Here is a 20,208-nt window from a genome sequence, read left to right as displayed (position 1 = left end):
GTAACGTTAGGAAAGCACAGCCAGAGCGGTTTAGAACGTGTTGTGTCGTTTGATTTGATTTTACCAGCGTAATCCACTTTCAATTTCAATAAATATAACGCTACAACTACGCGGACGGAAAACAGTCACGCACATAACACACAGCACCCCTTCTACCGGTGTGTGGGGTGAGGGTTCTTAAAATGTAACATCCAATCAGCGGACCATTCAAACCATTTTTGCAATACAAAATTATCCAGACCTCCAAGGGAGGCATGACAACGACGTGATATTCGAGGTATGGCAACGCGAGACCAGGCTTCACATAATAAACGTTACATGCCATTTTATTTATTGAGGACAAACTAATGATGTGTGATCTCACCATTATATGGTTGTCTGAATAATGATCATCCTAGAGTCAAGCTCAAAATTAGCCTCTATACAGGCTGGATTGAGTATGCACAATAACAGTGAATAAAGCCAACAGACAAGGTTTATCCATAAGATGCCATTTATTCTCTCCTTAATAGACATTGTTTACATGAACAACAGAGCTGAGAGAACAATATCTTCAATTTGAATATATCCAAGTGGAGACAGTTAGTGCAGACCAACACCTTTTTCTTTTAAGAGATTGCCATTCATAATAAACTAATCCAGTCCAATTCCATTTAACTCAGTTTGTTAGGGGATAAAACAACACCAGTCAAGAGGTCACGGTCCAACCAACTCAGTAATTTTTACACTAACCTTGCAAAAAAGTGAGAGCCACATTGCGGTGCAATGTTATGAGTGGGGGTTACTGTGGTGGAAGGGGGCTGGTAGTGTTGGCACGCAGGATGCCTCTGAGGACCTTGTAGTTGGCCAGGGGCTGGTTGTCTTTAGGTGGGTAACATGGGCCACGGTCTGTGACGTAGGAGTAGGGGAAACGTAGGACCCACAGGCCATCAGGGGGCAGCACCAGCTCCGTCTGCTCCGGATGGAACACTGGACAGGGAGGAGGGCCCGGTTGGACCTAAGAAGAAAAAGAAAGGGGCAGTGTTTCACAGTCAACATTAATCAAGCATTACATCTTTCTCATTAATCAACAAAGGGACTATTTGCCAACAAAAATTAATCTCCAGTCCACACAGCATATTGCTACACTAAGAACTCAAAATGAGTTCAGTTCTAATTGCATTGAGAGTTTAGCATAACTAGTGTTTGTCACCAGGAAAACATGAGAAGTGAGGAATTTACTTATAGATAAGTTAATTATTCTCATGTTTTCCTGGTGACTAACACCAGTTGATAGGTAAATGTAGGCCAGGCAAGTGTACCTGTGGGTTTAGTGTTATCTCCAGGTTGGCGTCAGGGACCACAATGTAGAGACGCGCCAGCTGGGCGTAGTGGGGCTTCAGGCCGCGCCCCTGGGCTGGAGAAGGGATGTACAGGGGCATGTCTGTGTTCAGGGCCCTGGTGGCCGGCTCTTTGGCCCCTCCAGGCCCCAGCACCTTCACCACTTTATCAGGCCCTGAGCTAAGGAAACGCCGGCCCCTACTGTCCTCGTACTCAAAGCCCACGAAGGCCCGGGCCACGTCATCCCGCCTGCGTCCCCTACCAAGGCCCCCTGCGCTCCCCCTCTTTCCTACCAGGGCTTTGTTGGGGGCCGGCCAGGAAGAGGGTCCCCCATCCAGGGGCTCAATTAAGCCCACTTCCTCTTCGGAGCGGGAGCGAATCACCACGTCCCAGGGCAGGAGGAAGGAGGAGCCAGGTAGGAAGCCCAGCTGCTCCAGGCCAGTGTGGGGGTTGTAGGCCTTGGCAGGGCCCAGCTTGACCAGCGACCAGCTAGAGAACTTGGGCAGCAGGCCTTTGGGGCAGCCTGAGTGGAGCATGCCTGGGAGGTACTCCACGGTGGAGGCCTGGCGGTCCACCAGGCTGGGCCTCTTCTCGTGGCCCTCGCCTCCCCCTCCATCTCCATAGGGCCCCAGGCTGTCAGTGGACTGACCCAGGCTGAGGGCCAGGCTGAGGCTGGTGCTCTCCCCAGGGGTGTGGGACACTGGGTGGGACGCTGGTATGCTCTCCTTCAGCTTCTCCCCCTCGGATGGCCCTGACCCAGGCTCTGACCCTGACGATGGGACTGGGGCTGCCACCTCAGGGGACCTGGGTGCTTCTTCGCAGGCAGGGGCTGGTTCTGGGGTGCTCGGCTGGAAAACAGGAAAGTCGATCCTCTCCAGCTTCCCGCAGCATTTCTCTTCAAGCATCTATAGGGCAACAGGGTGAGACAAAGTGAAAACAAGACTGCGGTACAGTTGGGGGTTACTGAGGGTTATGCTGGTGTCCTCTGCAGCAACCTGGTCTCAGAGCATTTCGTATTAGTCTGTACGTAAATCGGAGACACTCCATTTAGTATGAATTGATTCGTATGGTATGTACTAATTTGTGGATGTCCATCGCTCATTTCATTTGACATGTTACAAATAACAATGAATGTATGTTAAAAATGTGCGAAATGTACAATATGTTACGAATTTGCAAAACGTATGATATGTTAGCAATTCTAGCTAGGTTGCTAAGTGGCTAATGTTAGCTAGTCTTGGGATAGCTAACACTAAGTACATGCAAAGTAGTTGAAAAGTTGGTAATTAGCTAAAACGCTAACGTGTCTGATGAGATTCGAACTCACAACCTTTGGGTTGCTAGACATTTGCATTATACATTCACCCATGAACAACCACCTTACTATCGTTTTTGCCTTAAATAACCATCTGGCTCATGTAACCATACCAAACGTAACATATCATACTAATTTGAGTGTCCCGGTCTTATATTTACTATGTTACGTCTAGTCTATGAGACCAGGCTGTCTGCAGAGATCTGTTGAAGTGGATAGTATTTTAATATCTTATGCTGATCCCCATTACCTGTTGCTGAAGCAGCAGCTACTCTTCCTGGGGTCCACACAAAACATGACATACAGTGAGAGAAAAAAGTATTTGATCCCCTGCTGATTTTGTATGTTTGCCCACTGACAAACACATGATCAGTCTATAATTTTAATGGTAGGTTTATTTGAACAGTGAGAGACAGAATAACAACAACAAAATCCAGAAAAACGCATGTCAAAAATGTTATACATTGATTTGCATTTTAATTAGGGAAATAAGTATTTGACCCCTCTGCAAAACTTGATTTAGTACTTGGTGGCAAAACCCTTGTTGGCAATCAGAGGTCAGACGTTTCTTGTAGTTGGCCACCAGGTTTGCACACATCTCAGGAGGGATTTTGTCCCACTCCTCTTTGCAGATCTTCTCCAAGTCATTAAGGTTTCGAGGCTGACGTTTGGCAACTCGAACCTTCAGCTCCCTCCACAGATTTTCTATGGGATTAAGGTCTGGAGACTGGCTAGGCCACTCCAGGACCTTAATGTGCTTCTTCTTGAGCCACTCCTTTGTTGCCTTGGCCGTGTGTTTTGGGTCATTGTCATGCTGGAATACCCATCCACGACCCATTTTCAATGCCCTGGCTGAGGGAAGGAGGTTCTCACCCAAGATTTGACGGTAAATTGCCCCGTCCATCGTCCCATTGATGCAGTGAAGTTGTCCTGTCCCCTTAGCAGAAAAACACCCCCAAAGCATAATGTTTCCACCTCCATGTTTGACGGTGGGGATGGTGTTCTTGGGGTCATAGGCAGCATTCCTCCTCCTCCAAACATGGCGAGTTGAGTTGATGCCAAAGAGCTTGATTTTGGTCTCATCTGACCACAACACTTTCACCCAGTTCTCCTCTGAATCATTCATATGTTCATTGGCAAACTTCAGACGACCCTGTATATGTGCTTTCTTGAGCAGGGGGACCTTGCGGGCGCTGCAGGATTTCAGTCCTTCACGGCGTAGTGTGTTACCAATTGTTTTCTTGGTTACTATGGTCCCAGCTGCCTTGAGATCATTGACAAGATCCTCCTGTGTAGTTCTGGGCTGATTCCTCACCGTTCTCATGATCATTGCCACTCCACGAGGTGAGATCTTGCATGGAGCCCGAGGCCGAGGGAGTTTGACAGTTATTTTGTGTTTCTTCCATTTGCGAATAATCACACCAACTGTTGTCACCTTCTCACCAAGCTGCTTGGCGATGGTCATGTAGCCCATTCCAGCCTTGTGTAGGTCTACAATCTTGTCCCTGACATCCTTGGAGAGCTCTTTGGTCTTGGCCATGGTGGAGAGTTTGGAATCGATTGATTGCTTCTGTGGACAGGTGTCTTTAATACAGGTAACAAGCTGAGATTAGGAGCACTCCCTTTAAGAGTGTGCTCCTAATCTCAGCTCGTTACCTGTATAAAAGACACCTGGGAGCCAGAAATCTTTCTGATTGAGAGGGGTCAAATACTTATTTCCCTCATTAAAATGCAAATCAATTTATAACATTTTTGACATGTGTTTTTCTGGATTATTTTGTTGTTATTCTGTCTCTCACTGTTCAAATAAACCTACCATTAAAATTATAGACTGATAATTTCTTTGTCAGTGGGCAAACGTACAAAATCAGCAGGGGATCAAATACCTTTTTCCCTCACTGTAATACAGAACAGCAATAGACAAGAATATCTCAAGGACTGAACTACACACATTTAAAATAATATAACAAAATAAAGGTCCTAATGACAGTTACACACATTGCTGACACACATGTACACAACAGTACATACACAGTCCATTCGGAAAATATACACACAGTCCATTCGGAAAGTATTCAGACCCCTTGACTTTTTCCACATTTTGTTACGTTACAGCCTCCCCCTATACATTCCAGGAACGCGCTTGGTTTCCAACCACCTATCACTACCCTTCATCCCCATCCATTTTAGCAAACGGTTCAGGAAGATTTTCTGGATTGTCAGGCGACCATTCAAACCAATCAAGGACTTGACAGAATGTAAAGACGTGTGATATCCCTCAGTTTCCTCAGTTTGGTAACTGACTGATGTATTGAAGGCTGCTGGGTGAAGTTTTTCTCTTGCCAAATGGACACATACAAGGACACATCCCCCAACCTGTATCTCTTTAGCTAACGAACGCTGATTAAATTACTGACCCTATATTTATTTTTGTAAATAGACTAATTATTTTGTAGGCAACTTGGCACAAGTTTTACGCCTCATCAGGAACATTTCTTTTTTTTGCGAACCCTAGGTTATTTTCAAAAGGGTGCTTTCTCATGTTAAAAAGAGAGGAAAGACAAATCAAGTGTGAAGAAGCAACATATATGTACGATTAAAGGATCTCACCCACGGAATCAGGATGTTTATAGGCTACTGTACTGTATTTGAGAGGAAAGGTAAATTGTTGTCATAGTCCCGTGTAGCTCAGTTAGTGGAGCATGGCGTTTGCAACGCCAGGGTTGTGGGTTTGATTCCCACGGGGGGCCAGTATGAAAAAAAATGTATGCACTCACTAACTGTAAGTCGCTCTGGATAAGAGCGTCTGCAAACGGACTAAAATGTAAATGTAAAATTGAACAGGTTTAAAAACAGAAATACCTTATTTACATAAGTATTCAGACCCTTTGCTATGAGACTCGATAATTGAGCTCAGGTGCATCCTGTTTCCATTGATCATCCTTGAGATGTTTCGACAACTTGATTGGAGTCCACCTGTGGTAATTTCAATTGATTGGACATGATGAACAGAGCAAAGTTCAGAGAGATCCTTGATGAAAACCTGCTCCAGAGCGCTCAGGACCTCAGACTAGGGCGAAGGTTCACCTTCCAACAGGACAATGACCCTAAGCACACAGCCAAGACAACGCAGTAGTGGCTTCGGGACAAGTCTCTGAACATCCTTGAGTGGCCCAGCCAGAGCCCGGACTTGAACCCGATCGAACATCTCTGGAGAGACCTGAAAATAGCTGTGCAGCGACGCTCCCCATCCAATCTGACAGAGCTTGAGAGGATCTGCAAATAAGAATGGGAGAAACCCCAATACAGGTGTGCAAAGCTTTTGCGTCATACCCAAAAAGACTAGAGGCTGTAATCGCTGCCAAAGATGCTTCAATAAAGTACTGAGTAAAGGGTCTGAATACTTATGTAACTGTGATTTCAGTTTTTCTATAAAAAAAATAAAGTGCACAAAAAAAGTATGGGGTATTGGTGGGTACTGGAACACGCTGTTGTACACGTCGATCAAGAGCATCCCAAACATGCTCAATGGGTGACATGTCTGGTGAGTATGCAAGCCATGGAAGAACTGGGACATTTTCAGTTTCCAGGAACTGTGTACAGATCCTTGTGACAGGGAGCCATGCATTTTAATGCTGAAAGATGTGATGAAGGCAGATGAATGGCACGACAATGGGCTTCAGGATCTCGTTACGGTATCTGTTCACTCAAATTGCCATCGATAAAATGCAATTGTGTTCGTTGTCCGTAGCTTATGCCTGCCCATACCATAACCCCACCGCCACCATGGGGCACTCTGTTCACAATGTTGACATCAGCAAACTGCTCGCCCACACGACACCATACACGCCATCTGCCCGGTACAGTTGAAACCGGGATTCATCCGTGAAGAGCACACTTCTCCAGTGTGCCAGTGGCCATCGAATGTGAGCATTTGCCCACGGAAGTTGGTTACGACGCCAAACTGCAGTTTATGTAGAAATTATTCGGTTGTGCAAACCCACAGTTTCATCAGCTGTCCGGGTGGCTGGTCTCAGACGTCCCCGCAGGTGAAGAAGCCGGATGTGGAGGTCCTGGGCTGGCGTGGTTACATTTGGTCTGCGGTTGTGAGGATGGTTGGACGTACTGCCAAATTCTCTAACAACATTGGAGGCGGCTAATGGTAGAGAAATTAACATTACATTCTCTGGCAACAGCTCTGGTGGACATTCCTGCAGTCAGCATGCCAATTGCACGCTTCTTCAAAACTTGAGACATCTGTGGCATTGTGCACATTTTAGTGTGGCCTTTTATTGTCCCCAGCACAAGTTGCACCTGCGTTATGATCATGCCATTTAATCAGCTTCTTGCTATGCCACACCTGTCAGGTGGATGGATTATCTTGGCAAACGAGAAATGCTCACTAACAGGGATGTAAAGAAATGTGTGCACAACATTGGAGAGAAATACGCTTTTTGTGCATATGGAATCTTATTTTAGCTCCTGAAACATGGGACCAACACGTTACATGTTGCGTTTATATTTTTGTTCAGTGTAAGTTGATTATACAGAACATTTGGAATTGAACACAATATTTCTCACAAAAACAAGAATTTATGCAGTTAATCTCTCCTCTACTTTGAGCCAAGAGAGACTGATGCATACTGTTGACATTAGCCCTCTGTGTACATTGAAGGTCAAGATGTGCTGCTCTGTTCTGGGCTAGCTGCAGCTTTTCTAGCACTTGACCATATCACTGGGCAATAGTCAATATTAGATAAAACCAGAGCCTGCAGGACTTGACCATATCACTGGGCAATAGTCAATATTAGATAAAACCAGAGCCTGCAGGACTTGACCATATCACTGGGCAATAGTCAATATTAGATAAAACCAGAGCCTGCAGGACTTGACCATATCACTGGGCAATAGTCAATATTAGATAAAACCAGAGCCTGCAGGACTTGTTTGGTCGACTGTGGTGTTAAATGCTGAGCATCTCTTTCTCACAGATAGACCTCTCCCCATCTTTACAACAAGAATCAATATGCCTTGACCATGCCAATTTACAGTCTAAGGTGACACCAAGAAGTATATTCTCCTCAACTTGCTCAACAACCACATTCATTACCAGATTCAGCTGTTCAAGACTAGTTTATTACTAGCCACCCATTCCAAAACTGACTGCAACTCTTTGTTTCACTAGCTGTGGTTGCTGACGTGTATAATGTTGAATCATCAGCGTACAGACACACAAGCTTTGTGTAGCCCTTTCCACTCTCAGCCAGTCATCCCGTATATGGGTTGAAAATGGCAGATTTTGTCATTGAAAAGCGGCTAAATTGGAACGCAGTGGCTGTACAGTAACATGCTATACATGTCAGAGCTCAGTTTCACACCATTTGCACAGTGTGGGTTTTGACTGACAGACGTTATAAACTTGAGCACCGCGTGCGACAAGATACCCACATCCATCCCGCTCCTTTGGTCAGAGTGAGGGAAATGCTGTTAAGGGAGAGGAGTCGATGTGTTCTGAAAGATGAGACGTTGAGGATCATAATAAATACTGCTTTGATGTCACAAAAGCAAACCAGACACCCGTGAGTCTAAATATGCACTTCACATTTCCATATTTGAAAACGTCATTTACAGTATCAACGTTAATGATCGCTATGTTTGATCTACAGTTACAATGACGTGTTATACCCTGGTTTGTCCTGAACAGAATGAGCCTGCATTCAAGTGCAGAACATGAATGCACTCATGACTCCATTCTACGCGCACCAACATTACAATCTGTATGCCTTTTGAAAGCCTAACAGTGTAAAATCGTATTTTTATAACTTACTTAGCCATGTTGGCAATAAAATAAGCTGTCAAATGATGCCCACCTGAAGCATGTTGGCAATAGAATAAGCTGTCAAATGATGCCCACCTGACTCAGATTGTGATTAATAATGGAACGTTTTTGGATTGTATAAACAGTAATTGTTTGATGGCGGGGACGCAGGGCTATGTTCCAAACCAAAAACTACAAGTGTCCTTGCTTCAGTTCCTCAATGGCAAAACAAGGAGAAAAAAAAAAAAAAGCAGCTTCAAGTTGAAGGCTCTTTCCTTGAGTCAAAAAAGTGCATTGAAATTACTTAGTAACTGTGCACAGTTTGGAGAGGTCTGTGGCCACTTGTAGATACCAGTTGGACCCCTCACTCAAAACCTTGTAATCTTTTTTCTATCTTGCACCTACTCCAACATTTCAATGAATTTCCTTATGTTACTGAATGTATCGAGAGTATTTTCAGTTTTTGTTATTGACAAATGCTGTGAAAAGTGCAGCAAATGTAATATGCACATAAAATCAGTGTAATGTTTGGATTCAGTCTTTTGTCAGGTGAACTGTTGTGTCCAAACCTTTCATCTGATAATTTCTCTATAATCTCCAAAGTGTTCCCTTTCAATTGCTACCATGGTCATGCGTATGCTTTTTTTTAGTATACATGGTTATAGCATATACAGAAAAGATAGGAATGCAAATGGAGGTGGTGTTGATATATACAGTGCATTCGGAAAGTATTCAGACCCCTTCCCTGTTTACACATTTTGTTACGTTACAGCCTTATTCTAACATTGATTAAATAGTATATTGTCCTCAATCTACACACAATACCCCATAATGACAAAGCAAAAACAGGTTTTTAGACATTTTTGCAAATGTAATAAAAATAAAAAACGGAAATATCACATTTACGTAAGTACTCAGTACTTTGTTGAAGCACCTTTGGCAGCAATTACAGCCTTCAGCCTTCTTGGGTATGACGCTACAAGCTTGGCGCACCTGTATTTGCGGAGTTTCTCCCATTCTTCTCTGCAGATCCTCTCAAGCTCTGTCAGGTTGGATGGGGAGTGTTGCTGCACAGCTATTTTCAGGTCTCTCCAGAGATGTTCGATCGGGTTCAAGTCCGGGCTCTGGCTGGGCCACTCAAGGACATTCGGAGACTTGTCCCGAAGCCACTCCTGCATTGTCTTGGCTGTGTGCTTAGGGTCGATCACCTGTTGGAAGGTGAACATTCACCCCAGTCAGGTCCTGGAGCAGATTTCCATCAAGGATCTCTCTGTACTTTGCTTCGTTCATCTTTTCATCGATCCTGACTAGTCTCCCAGTCCCTGCCGATGAAAAACATCCCACTGCATGATGTTGCCACCACCATGCTTCGCCGTAGGGATGGTGACAGGTTTCCTCCAGAATCCTGTCTCGGAGCTCTACGGACAATTCCTTCGACCTCATGGCTTGGTTTTTGCTCTGATATGCACTGTCAACTGTGGGACCTTATATAGACAGGTGTGTGCCTTTCCAAATCATGTCCAATCAATTGAATTTACCACGGGTGGAATCCAATCAAGTTGTAGAAACATCTCAATGATGATCAATGGAAACAGGATGCACCTGAGCTCAATCTCGAGTCTCATTGCAAAGGGTCTGAATACTTATGTAAATAAGGTATTATTATTTTTTTATATATAAATGTGCAAAAATGTCTAAAAAGCTGTTTTCACTTTGTCATTATGGGGTATTGTGTGTAGATTGATGAGGATTTTTTTTATTTCATCCATTTTAGAATAAGGCTGTAACGTAACACAATGTGGAAAAAGGGAAGGGGTCTGAATACTTTCCAAATGCCCTGTATGTCCAAAGTCATATGTCCAGACTTTTGCTTCCCTCCAGGTCTGAGGAAAAACACTTTTCTCCAGGCTCAGATTAAAGTTACAACAAACAGGAGTGGCAATATAGTCCGCTAACATTGTCAGTAGCTTTCCATCTAAGATGTCAGTACCAGGTGGTTTCTCATTATTGATGGACAACAATACCTTTCCTACCTCTCCCACACTAACTTCACAGAATTCAAAATTACAATGCTTTTCTTTAATTATTAGGTATTTTATGCATGAATATATGAATAATTGGCAATATCAAAATGTTTTGTGATGACTGAGCCTTCTGTTTCAATAAAATATGGAGTTGAATTTGTCTTTCTGCCCATAATTTCATTTAATGTACTCCAAAGCTTTTTTCCATCATACTTTATACAGTTGAAGTCGGAAGTTAACATTCACTTAGGTTGGAGTCATTAAAACTTGTTTTTCAACCACTCCACAAATGTCTTGTTAACAAACTATAGTTTTGGCAAGTCGGTTAGGACATCTTCTTTGTGCATGACACAAGTAATTTTTCCAACAATTGTTTACAGACTTTTTCACTTATAATTTACTGTATCACAATTCCAGTGGGTCAGAAGTTTACATACACTAAGTTGACTGTGCCTTTAAACAGCTTGTAAAATTCCAGATCATGGCTTTAGAAGCTTCTGATAGGCTATTTGAGTCAATTGGAGGTGTACCTGTGGATGTATTTCAAGGCCTACAGTGGGGAAAAAAAGTATTTAGTCAGCCACCAATTGTGCAAGTTCTCCCACTTAAAAGATGAGTGGCCTGTAATTTTCATCATAGGTACACGTCAACTATGACAGACAAATTGAGAAGAAAAAAAATCCAGAAAATCACATTGTACGATTTTTAATGAATTTATTTGCAAATTATGGTGGAAAATAAGTATTTGGTCAATAACAAAAGTTTCTCAATACTTTGTTATATACCCTTTGTTGGCAATGACACAGGTCAAACGTTTTCTGTAAGTCTTCACAAGGTTTTCACACACTGTTGCTGGTATTTTGGCCCATTCCTCCATGCAGATCTCCTCTAGAGCAGTGATGTTTTGGGGCTGTCGCTGGGCAACACGGACTTTCAACTCCCTCCAAAGATTTTCTATGGGGTTGAGATCTGGAGACTGGCTAGGCCACTCCAGGACCTTGAAATGCTTCTTACGAAGCCACTCCTTCGTTGCCCGGGCGGTGTGTTTGGGATCATTGTCATGCTGAAAGACCCAGACACGTTTCATCTTCAATACCCTTGCTGATGGAAGGAGGTTTTCACTCAAAATCTCACGATACATGGCCCCATTCATTCTTTCCTTTACACGGATCAGTCGTCCTGGTCCCTTTGCAGAAAAACAGCCCCAAAGCATGATGTTTCCACCCCCATGCTTCACAGTAGGTATGGTGTTCTTTGGATGCAACTCAGCATTCTTTGTCCTCCAAACACGATGAGTTGAGTTTTTACCAAAAAGTTATATTTTGGTTTCATCTGACCATATGACATTCTCCCAATCCTCTTCTGGATTACCCAAATGCACTCTAGCAAACTTCAGACGGGCCTGGACATGTACTGGCTTAAGCAGGGGGACACGTCTGGCACTGCAGGATTTGAGTCCCTGGCAGCGTAGTGTGTTACTGATGGTAGGCTTTGTTACTTTGGTCCCAGCTCTCTGCAGGTCATTCACTAGGTCCCCCCGTGTGGTTCTGGGATTTTTGCTCACCGTTCTTGTGATCATTTTGACCCCACGGGGTGAGATCTTGCGTGGAGCCCCAGATCGAGGGAGATTATCAGTGGTCTTGTATGTCTTCCATTTCCTAATAATTGCTCCCACAGTTGATTTCTTCAAACCAAGCTGCTTACCTATTGCAGATTCAGTCTTCCCAGCCTGGTGCAGGTCTACAATTTTGTTTCTGGTGTCCTTTGACAGCTCTTTGGTCTTGGCCATAGTGGAGTTTGGAGTGTGACTGTTTGAGGTTGTGGACAGGTGTCTTTTATACTGATAACAAGTTCAAACAGGTGCCATTAATACAGGTAACGAGTGGAGGACAGAGGAGCCTCTTAAAGAAGAAGTTACAGGTCTGTGAGAGCCAAAAATCTTGCTTGTTTGTAGGTGACCAAATACTTATTTTCCACCATAATTTGAAAATAAATTCATTAAAAATCCTACAATGTGATTTTCTTTCCTCAATTTGTCTGTCATAGTTGACGTGTACCTATGATGAAAATGACAGGCCTCTCTCATCTTTTTAAGTGGGAGAACTTGCACAATTGGTGGCTGACTAAATACTTTTTTTCCCCACTGTACCTTCAAACTCAGTGCATCTGCTTGACATCATGGTCAAATCAATAAAAATCAGCAAAAAAATTGTAGACCTCCACAAGTCTGGTTCATCCTTGGGAGTAATTTCCAAATGCCTGAAGGTACCACGTTCATCTGTACAAACAATAGTACGCAAGTATAAACACCATGGGACCACGCAGCCGTCATACCGCTCTGGAAGGAGACGCGTTCTGTCTCCTAGAGATGAACGTACTTTGGTGCGAAAAGTGCAAATCAATCCCAGAACAGCAAAGGACCTTGTGAAGATGCTGGAGGAAACAGGTACAAAAGTATCTACAGTGGTGTGAAAAAGTGTTTGCCCCCTTCGTGATTTGTTATTTGTTTGCCACACTTAAATGTTTCAGATCATCAAACAAATGTAAATACTAGTCAAAGATAACACAAGTAAACACAGAATGCAGTTTTGAAATAAAGGTTGTTATTATTAAGGGAAAACAAAATCCAAACCTACATGGCCCTGTGTGAAAAAGTGTTTGCCCCCCCCGTTATAACACAACTCAACTGTGGTTTATCACACCTGAGTTCAATTCCTCTAGCCACACCCAGGCCTGATTACTGCCACACCTGTTCTCAATCAAGGAATCACTTATTATTATTATTATTATTATTATTATTATAATGCCATTTAGCAGACGCTTTTATCCAAAGCGACTTACAGTCATGTGCGCATACATTTTTACGTATGGGTGGTCCCGGGGATCGAACCCACTACCCTGGCATTACAAGCGCCATGCTCTACCAATTGAGCTACAGAGGACCTGCCTGACAAAGTGAAGTAGACCAAAAGATCCTCAAAAGCTAGACATCATGCCGAGATCCAAAGAAATTCAGGAACAAATGAGAAAGAAAGTAATTGAGATCCATCAGTCTGGAAAAGGTTATAAAGCCATTTCTAAAGCTTTGGGACTCCTGTGAACCACAGTGAGAGCCATTATCCACAAATGGCGAAAACATGGAAAACTGGTGAACCTTCCCAGGAGTGGCCGGCCGACCAAAATTACCCCAAGAGCGCAGCGACGACTCATCCAAGAGGTCACAAAAGACCCCACAACAACATCCAAAGAGCTGCAGGCCTCACTTGCCTCAGTTAAGGTCAGTGTTCATGACTCCACCATAAGAAAGAGACTGGGCAAAAATGGCCTGCATGGCAGAGTTCCAAGATGAAAACCACTGCTGAGCAAAAATAACATTAAGACTCGTCTCATTTTTGCCAGAAAACATCTTGATGATCCCCAAGACCTTTGGGAAAATACTCTGTGGACTGACGAGACAAAAGTTGAACTTTTTGGAAGGTGTGTGTCCCATTACATCTGGCGTAAAAGTAACACCGCATTTCAGAAAAAGAACATCATACCAACAGTAAAATATGGTGGTGGTAGTGTAATGGTTAGGGCCTGTTTTGCTGCTTCAGGACCTGGAAGACTTGCTGTGATAAATGGAACCATGAATTCGGCTGTCTACCAAAAAAATCCTGAAGGAAAATGTCCGGCCATCACTTCGTGACCTCAAGCTGAAGCGAACTTGGGTTCTGTAGCAGGACAATGATCCAAAACACACCAGCAAGTCCACCTCTGAATGGCTGAAGAAAAACAAAATGAAGACTTTGGAGTGGCCTAGTCAAAGTCCTTACCTGAATCCTATTGAGATGCTGTGGCATGACCTTAAAAAGGCAGTTCATGCTCGAAAACCCTCCAATGTGGCTGAATTACAACAATTCTGCAAAGTGAGTGGGCCAAAATTCCTCCACAGCGCTGTAAAAGACTCATTGCAAGTTATTGCAAACGCTTGATTGCAGTTGTTGCTGCTAAGGGTGGCCCAACCAGTTATTAGGTTGTAGGGGGCAATCACTTTTTCACACAGGGCCATGTGGGTTTGGATTTTGTTTTCCCTTAATAATAACAACCTTCATTTCAAAACTGCATTTTGTGTTTACTTGTCATCTTTGACTAATATTTAAATGTGTTTGATGATCTGAAACATTTAAGTGTGACAAACATGCAAACAAATCAGAAATCAGGAAGGGGGCAAACACTTTTTCACACCACTGTATATCCACAGTAAAACGAGTCCTATATCGACATAACATGAAAGGCCGCTCAGCAAGGAAGAAGCCACTGCTCCAAAACCGCCATAAAAAAGCCAGACTACGGTTTGCAACTGCACATGGGGACAAAGATTGTACTTTTTGGAGAAATTTCCTCTGGTCTGATTAAACAAAAATAGAACTGTTTGGCCATAATGACCATCGTTATGTTTGGAGGAAAAAGGGGGATGCTTGCTAACCGTGAAGCACGGGGGTGGCAGCATCATGCTGTGGGGGTGCTTTGCTGCAGGAGGGACTGGTGAACTTCACAAAATAGATGGCATCATGAGGAAGGAAAATTATGTGGATATATTGAAGCAACATCTCAAGACATCAGTCAGGAAGTTAAAGCTTGGTCGCAAATGGTCTTCCAAATGGACAATGGTCAGTTACACCAGCTCTGTCAGGAGGAATGGGCCAAAATTCACCCAACTTATTGTGGGAAGCTTGTGGAAGGCTACCCAAAACGTTTGACCCAAGTTAAACAATTTAAAGGCAATGCTACCAAATACTAATTGAGTGTATGTAAACTTCTGACCCACTGGGAATGTGATAAAAGCTTAAATAAATCATTCTATCTACTATTATTCTGACATTTCACATTCTTAAAATAAAGTGGTGATCCTAACTGACCTAAGACAGGGAATTTTTACTAGGATTAAATATCAGGAATTGTGAAAAACTGAGTTTAAATGTATTTGGCTAAGGTGTATGTAAACTTCCGACTTCAACTGTATTATTTTTCTTAGTTTAATAGTTTATTTTGTTCAGTCACATAATTTCTCAATTTACAGTAAGTTTGCCAATCAGATGTGCAGCTAGACTTATTAGCCACTCCTTGTGCTTCATCTCTCTCAACCATACAGTTTTTCAATTCCTCATCAGTTCTAACAGTTAGTTTCTTAATAGGCGCATGCTTATCAATAACTGGAAGAAACAATGTCATAAATGCATCAAGTGCAGTGTCTGGATGCTCCTCATTACACACTTCAGACCAACAAATGTGTTAACTTTTTTTTTTTTTTTTTTTTTTTAAACATAGGAATCACTACAAAATGTTTTATATGATCTCATACACTATTTTAAGCCCAGCCTTTGGCTTTTCTGGATATAGACACTTGATTATGTTCACTACATCCAATGGGTGTGGATACAGCTTTAGAACAAAGTTCTGCATAAAAAGTGATAGATACTAACTTGGTAGAAGTCGTAGTTGGCAGCTTGGATGACGAAGGGGTCCTCACGAGGGGCTTGCTTCCGGCCACAGTTACACGAGCTAGTGGAACGCCCCCTGCTGTTGTGGTTGAGGATGGGCGGGTTGCGGTCCATCTCTGGCTTCTCACCTGCAGATGGCATAGAAGACAGCAGGAAGCACCAGTGACTCTGTCAATTAAAAAGTGGTCAGATGAAGCAGATGCTAAGCTACAGGACTGTTTTGCTAGCACACACTGGAATATGTTCCGGGATTCTTCCGATGGCATTGAGGAGTACACCATATCAGTCACTGGCTTCATCAATAAGTGCATCGATGACGTCGTTCCAACAGTGACTGTATGTACATACCCCAACCAGAAGCCATGGATTACAGGCAACATCCGCACTGAGCTAAAGGGTAGAGCTGCCGCTTTCAAGGAGCGGGACTAACCCGGAAGCTTGTAAGAAATCCCACTATGCCCTCCGACGAACCATCAAACAGGCAAAGCGTCAATACAGGACTAAAATCTAATCGTACTACACCGGCTCCGACGCTCGTCGGATGTGGCAGGGCTTGCAAACTATTACAGACTACAAAGGGAAGCACAGCAAGTGAGCTGCCCAGTGACACGAGCCTACCAGACGAGCTAAATTACTTCTATGCCCGCTTCAAGGCAAGTAACACTGAAACATGCATGAGAGCATCAGCTGTTCTGGACAGCAACACCATCATCCCAGAAACCCTAAACCCACTCCAATTTGCATACCACCCCAACAGATCCACAGATGATGCAATCTCTATTGCGCTCCACACACTGCATTTTCACACCTGGACAAAAGGAACACCTATGTGAGAATACTATTCATTGAGTACAGCTCAGCGTTCAACACCATAGTGCCCTCAAAGCTCATCACTAAGCTAAGGACCCTGGGACTAAACACCTCCCTCTGCAACTAGATCCTCGATTTCCTGACGGGCCGCCCCCAGGTGGTAAGGGTCGGTAACAACACATCCACCACGCTGATCCTCAACACGGGGCCCCTCAGAGGTGCGTGCTCAGTCCCCTCCTGTACTCCCTGTTCTCTCATGACTGCATGGCCAGGCACGACTCCAACACCATCATTACGTTTGCCGATGACACAACAGTGGTAGGCCTGATCACCGACAATGACGAGACAGCCTATAGGGAGGAGGTCAGAGGCCTGGCCGTGTGGTGCCAGGTCAACAACCTCTCCCTCAACGTGATCAAGACAAAGGAGATGATTGTGGACAACAGGAAAAAGAAGAGGACCGAGCACACCCCCATTCTCATCGACGGGGCTGTAGTGGAGCAGGTTGAGAGCTTCAAGTTCCTTGGTGTCCACATCACCAACAAACTAACATGGTCCAAGCACACCAAGACAGTCGTGAAGAAGGCACGACAAAACCTATTACCCCTAAGGAGACTGAAAAGATTTGGCATGGGTCCTCAGATCCTCAAAAGGTTCTACAGCTGCACCATCGAGAGCATCCTGACTGGTTGCGTCACTTCCTGGTATGGCAACTGCTCGGCCTCCGACCGCAAGGGCCAAGCTTCCTGCCATCCAGGACCTCTATACCAGGCGGTGTCAGAGGAAGGCCCTAAAAATTGTCTAAGACTCCAGCCACCCTAGTCATAGACTGTTCTCTCTGCTACCGCACGGCAAGCGGTACCGGGGCGCCAAGCCTAGGTTCAAGAGGCTTCTAAACAGCTTCTACCCCGAAGCCATAAGCCTCATGAACATCTAATCAAATGGCTACCCAGACTATTTGCATTGCCCCCCCTCTTTTACGCTGCTGCTACTCTCGGTTTATTATCTATGCATAGTCACTTTAATAACTCTACCTACATGTAAATATTACCTCAATTACCTCGACTAACCGGTGCCCCCGCACATTGACTCGGTACCGGTACCCCCTGTCTATTGTTATTTTTACTGCTGCTCTTTAATTATGTTACTTTTATTTCGTATTGTCTTTTTTTGTGCTTTTTTGGGGTATTCTTTCTTAAAACTGCATTGTTGGTTAAGGGCTTGTAAGTAAGCATTTCACTGTAAGATCTACACCTGTTCCGGCACATGTGACAAATAACATTTGATTTTAGCCATAATAACAATACAATTCAAAATTAATACTCTGAGGTACACTGATTACCAACAATGTTGATACCCGTTATGATACCTATAATTTGTGTTTTAAATATGGAAATTATTTGAGAAATTATAGTAACAGTTTGTTCTGTATGGTACTGTACTCTTTATTTTCATAATTAGTTTTTAACAAATCTGTGTTTCTTTTCACTCTCAAACCCACATCCTTCCATGCATTCACTGTAACAGTTTAAGTTCCAATTGCTTGGGCTGGGGCGGCAGGTAGCTTAGTGGGTAAGAGCGTTGTGCCAGTAACCGAAAGGTCGCTGGTTCTAATCCCCGAGCCGACTAGGTGAAAAATCTGTCGATGTGCCCTTAAGGCACTTAACCCTAATTGCTCCTGTAAGTCGCTCTGGATAAGAGCGTCTGCTAAATGACTAAAATGTAAATGTAGTGATTAAGGCTTTACCTGGCTGAGGCAGCAGGTGAAACTTGTGCACACAGTGTTGGTCCGTCAGACTGCGCTCTTCACATAACTGATGCCCATTACTCCAGAACTTGTAGCAGTCCTCATGCAACTGCAAGGCGTAGCGCTGAAAAGCTACGCCACGTGCATGCTGACTATAGACCCGAAGTGCTTGTGTCAGTTGGTTTTTGTGCACCGTGGTGGTATAGTTATGAGGAAGGTTGGACTGGTAGGTGCTATGTGCCAGCGGCAGGGCTTTCTGGCAGCGGTTCTCAGAGAACTTGGCGTCTGCATCCAGGAAACCCTCCAACACTTTAAGCTGACTTTGTACTTTGACGGACAGCTCGGCACTTTCCTCATCTGTGTTGGCTATCATGACCTGATGCAGCCTGTAGGCCACTTGGGCCCACTTGGAGTACGTTGGAAGCTCAAAATGGGAAGGCTGCGGATTGCGACCGACGCTGTCGTCAAAGCCTTTCTTGGTCAACACCAGTTCGACATGCTGCCAAAGGAACTCCTTCAGACTACAGTCCACTAGTTGCCCCCCTGAGAGGCTGCTGCTTTCTACATTGAAGGATGGATGTCTAGCGGAGTGACGCATTTGTTGATAGCGCCTGGGTCCAGATACTGAGGTGTTGGTGTCATTTTCCCGCAGGGCACAGTTGGAGCGCAGCTGCCCCAGGACGGCTGCCACTGGGTCCTCCTCTGGCCCTGGCACCACATACACAAACGCCTGGTTAGCAGGAACAGTGAACAAGCAATTACTGCTCTGGTTGGTGAGGACCCGACTTTTCCGGAAAATGCGATATATTTGGTCCTCCAATGCATGCTGTAGGCGTCTTCGTGGTGAGTGTTTCTTGGGCTTGTCAGCATTTCCCCCAAAAGGATCTGAACCATTTCCACCACAGCTTCTCAGGGTTCCATTCATCTGGAATACAAATAGCAGGCGCGGGGGACAGGGGCGGCAGTTCACCTTCCATTCTTTGGATATGTTGGAATCCTTAATGGCAGCACGTAGTAGTGGCAGAGCTTTCTGGCGAAGTGCATCCACAGCACGGAACAATCTGTCATAGGTGACATCAAAACAGCATGTAGGATGGACCAATAGCAGGACATGGCACAAGGAGAAGAGATAGAGCAATGCTAAACAATGCTGTTTATCCGCCCCTTTCCAGAATTCGTGCGCCTCCGAGTGTCCGATGCTCGTACTCAAAGACTCACACGCCCGCAAAAGCTGTCGGTTGTCACAAACTGAAGTAAGCACCAGATACAATACGCGGTTTTCTTGGCTGTAGTACGCCTGAATCAAGCTTCCACTGTTCTGATTGTCGGTCTCATCCAGTCCGAAGAGATGATAGATGTGCTTGTCCGCGAGCGTGTTGATTAGAAACTCTTTCGGTGATCCGGGTTGCATCGCAGTCTTACCGAATATACCAAGTACACAGAGACCTTCATCTTTGTACAATGGATCCTCTATTACTTCTGATTCTAGGAGCCCTCCAACACTCATGGGCAACGCCATTTTTTCCGCCCAAATCAATGTGAGGACGATAAATAGCTGCGCACAAGGCCACTTTCCGTGAACACAAGTAAAATGTTCCGTGTAGAAACAAGGGACATTTCTGTGTCCCTTTTTACAATTCCCGCAACCAAAACAGTTAAATGTATCGTCTTTTATGGATACCGAAATTGTC

The 20,208-nt window shown here is 44.2% G+C and overlaps 1 protein-coding gene across 1 annotated transcript; it reads right to left on the bottom strand.

Moving 5' to 3' along the window:
* Nucleotides 1-475: 475 nt before the first annotated feature.
* On the bottom strand, nucleotides 476-20,107 carry LOC121579347 (protein SMG8). Its single transcript, XM_041893866.2, has 4 exons — nucleotides 18,518-20,107; nucleotides 15,943-16,088; nucleotides 1,302-2,225; nucleotides 476-997 (listed from the first exon to the last, which is right to left on the bottom strand). The coding sequence occupies exons 1-4, from the start codon at nucleotides 20,034-20,036 to the stop codon at nucleotides 782-784; spliced, it is 2,805 nt and encodes a 934-aa protein (XP_041749800.2). The 5' UTR covers nucleotides 20,037-20,107; the 3' UTR covers nucleotides 476-781.
* Between the last annotated feature and the right edge of the window lie 101 nt (nucleotides 20,108-20,208).

Source organism: Coregonus clupeaformis, chromosome 13 (genome assembly GCF_020615455.1).
Source record: "Coregonus clupeaformis isolate EN_2021a chromosome 13, ASM2061545v1, whole genome shotgun sequence".
NCBI classification, from domain to species: Eukaryota; Metazoa; Chordata; class Actinopteri; order Salmoniformes; family Salmonidae; genus Coregonus; species Coregonus clupeaformis.
Note: the sequence above shows the minus strand (reverse complement) of the source record. Positions and strands in the feature narration are given on the sequence as shown.

Excerpts from the sequence above, each read along its gene's own strand:
- LOC121579347 (XM_041893866.2), bottom strand. The coding sequence starts at position 20,036 with ATGGCGTTGCCCATGAGTGTTGGAGGGCTCCTAGAATCAGAAGTAATA. Across the intron at positions 16,089-18,517 it reads TCACCTGCTGCCTCAGCCAG|GTGAGAAGCCAGAGATGGAC; the intron begins GTAAAGCCTTAA and ends TGCCATCTGCAG. Across the intron at positions 998-1,301 it reads AGATAACACTAAACCCACAG|GTCCAACCGGGCCCTCCTCC; the intron begins GTACACTTGCCT and ends TTTTCTTCTTAG.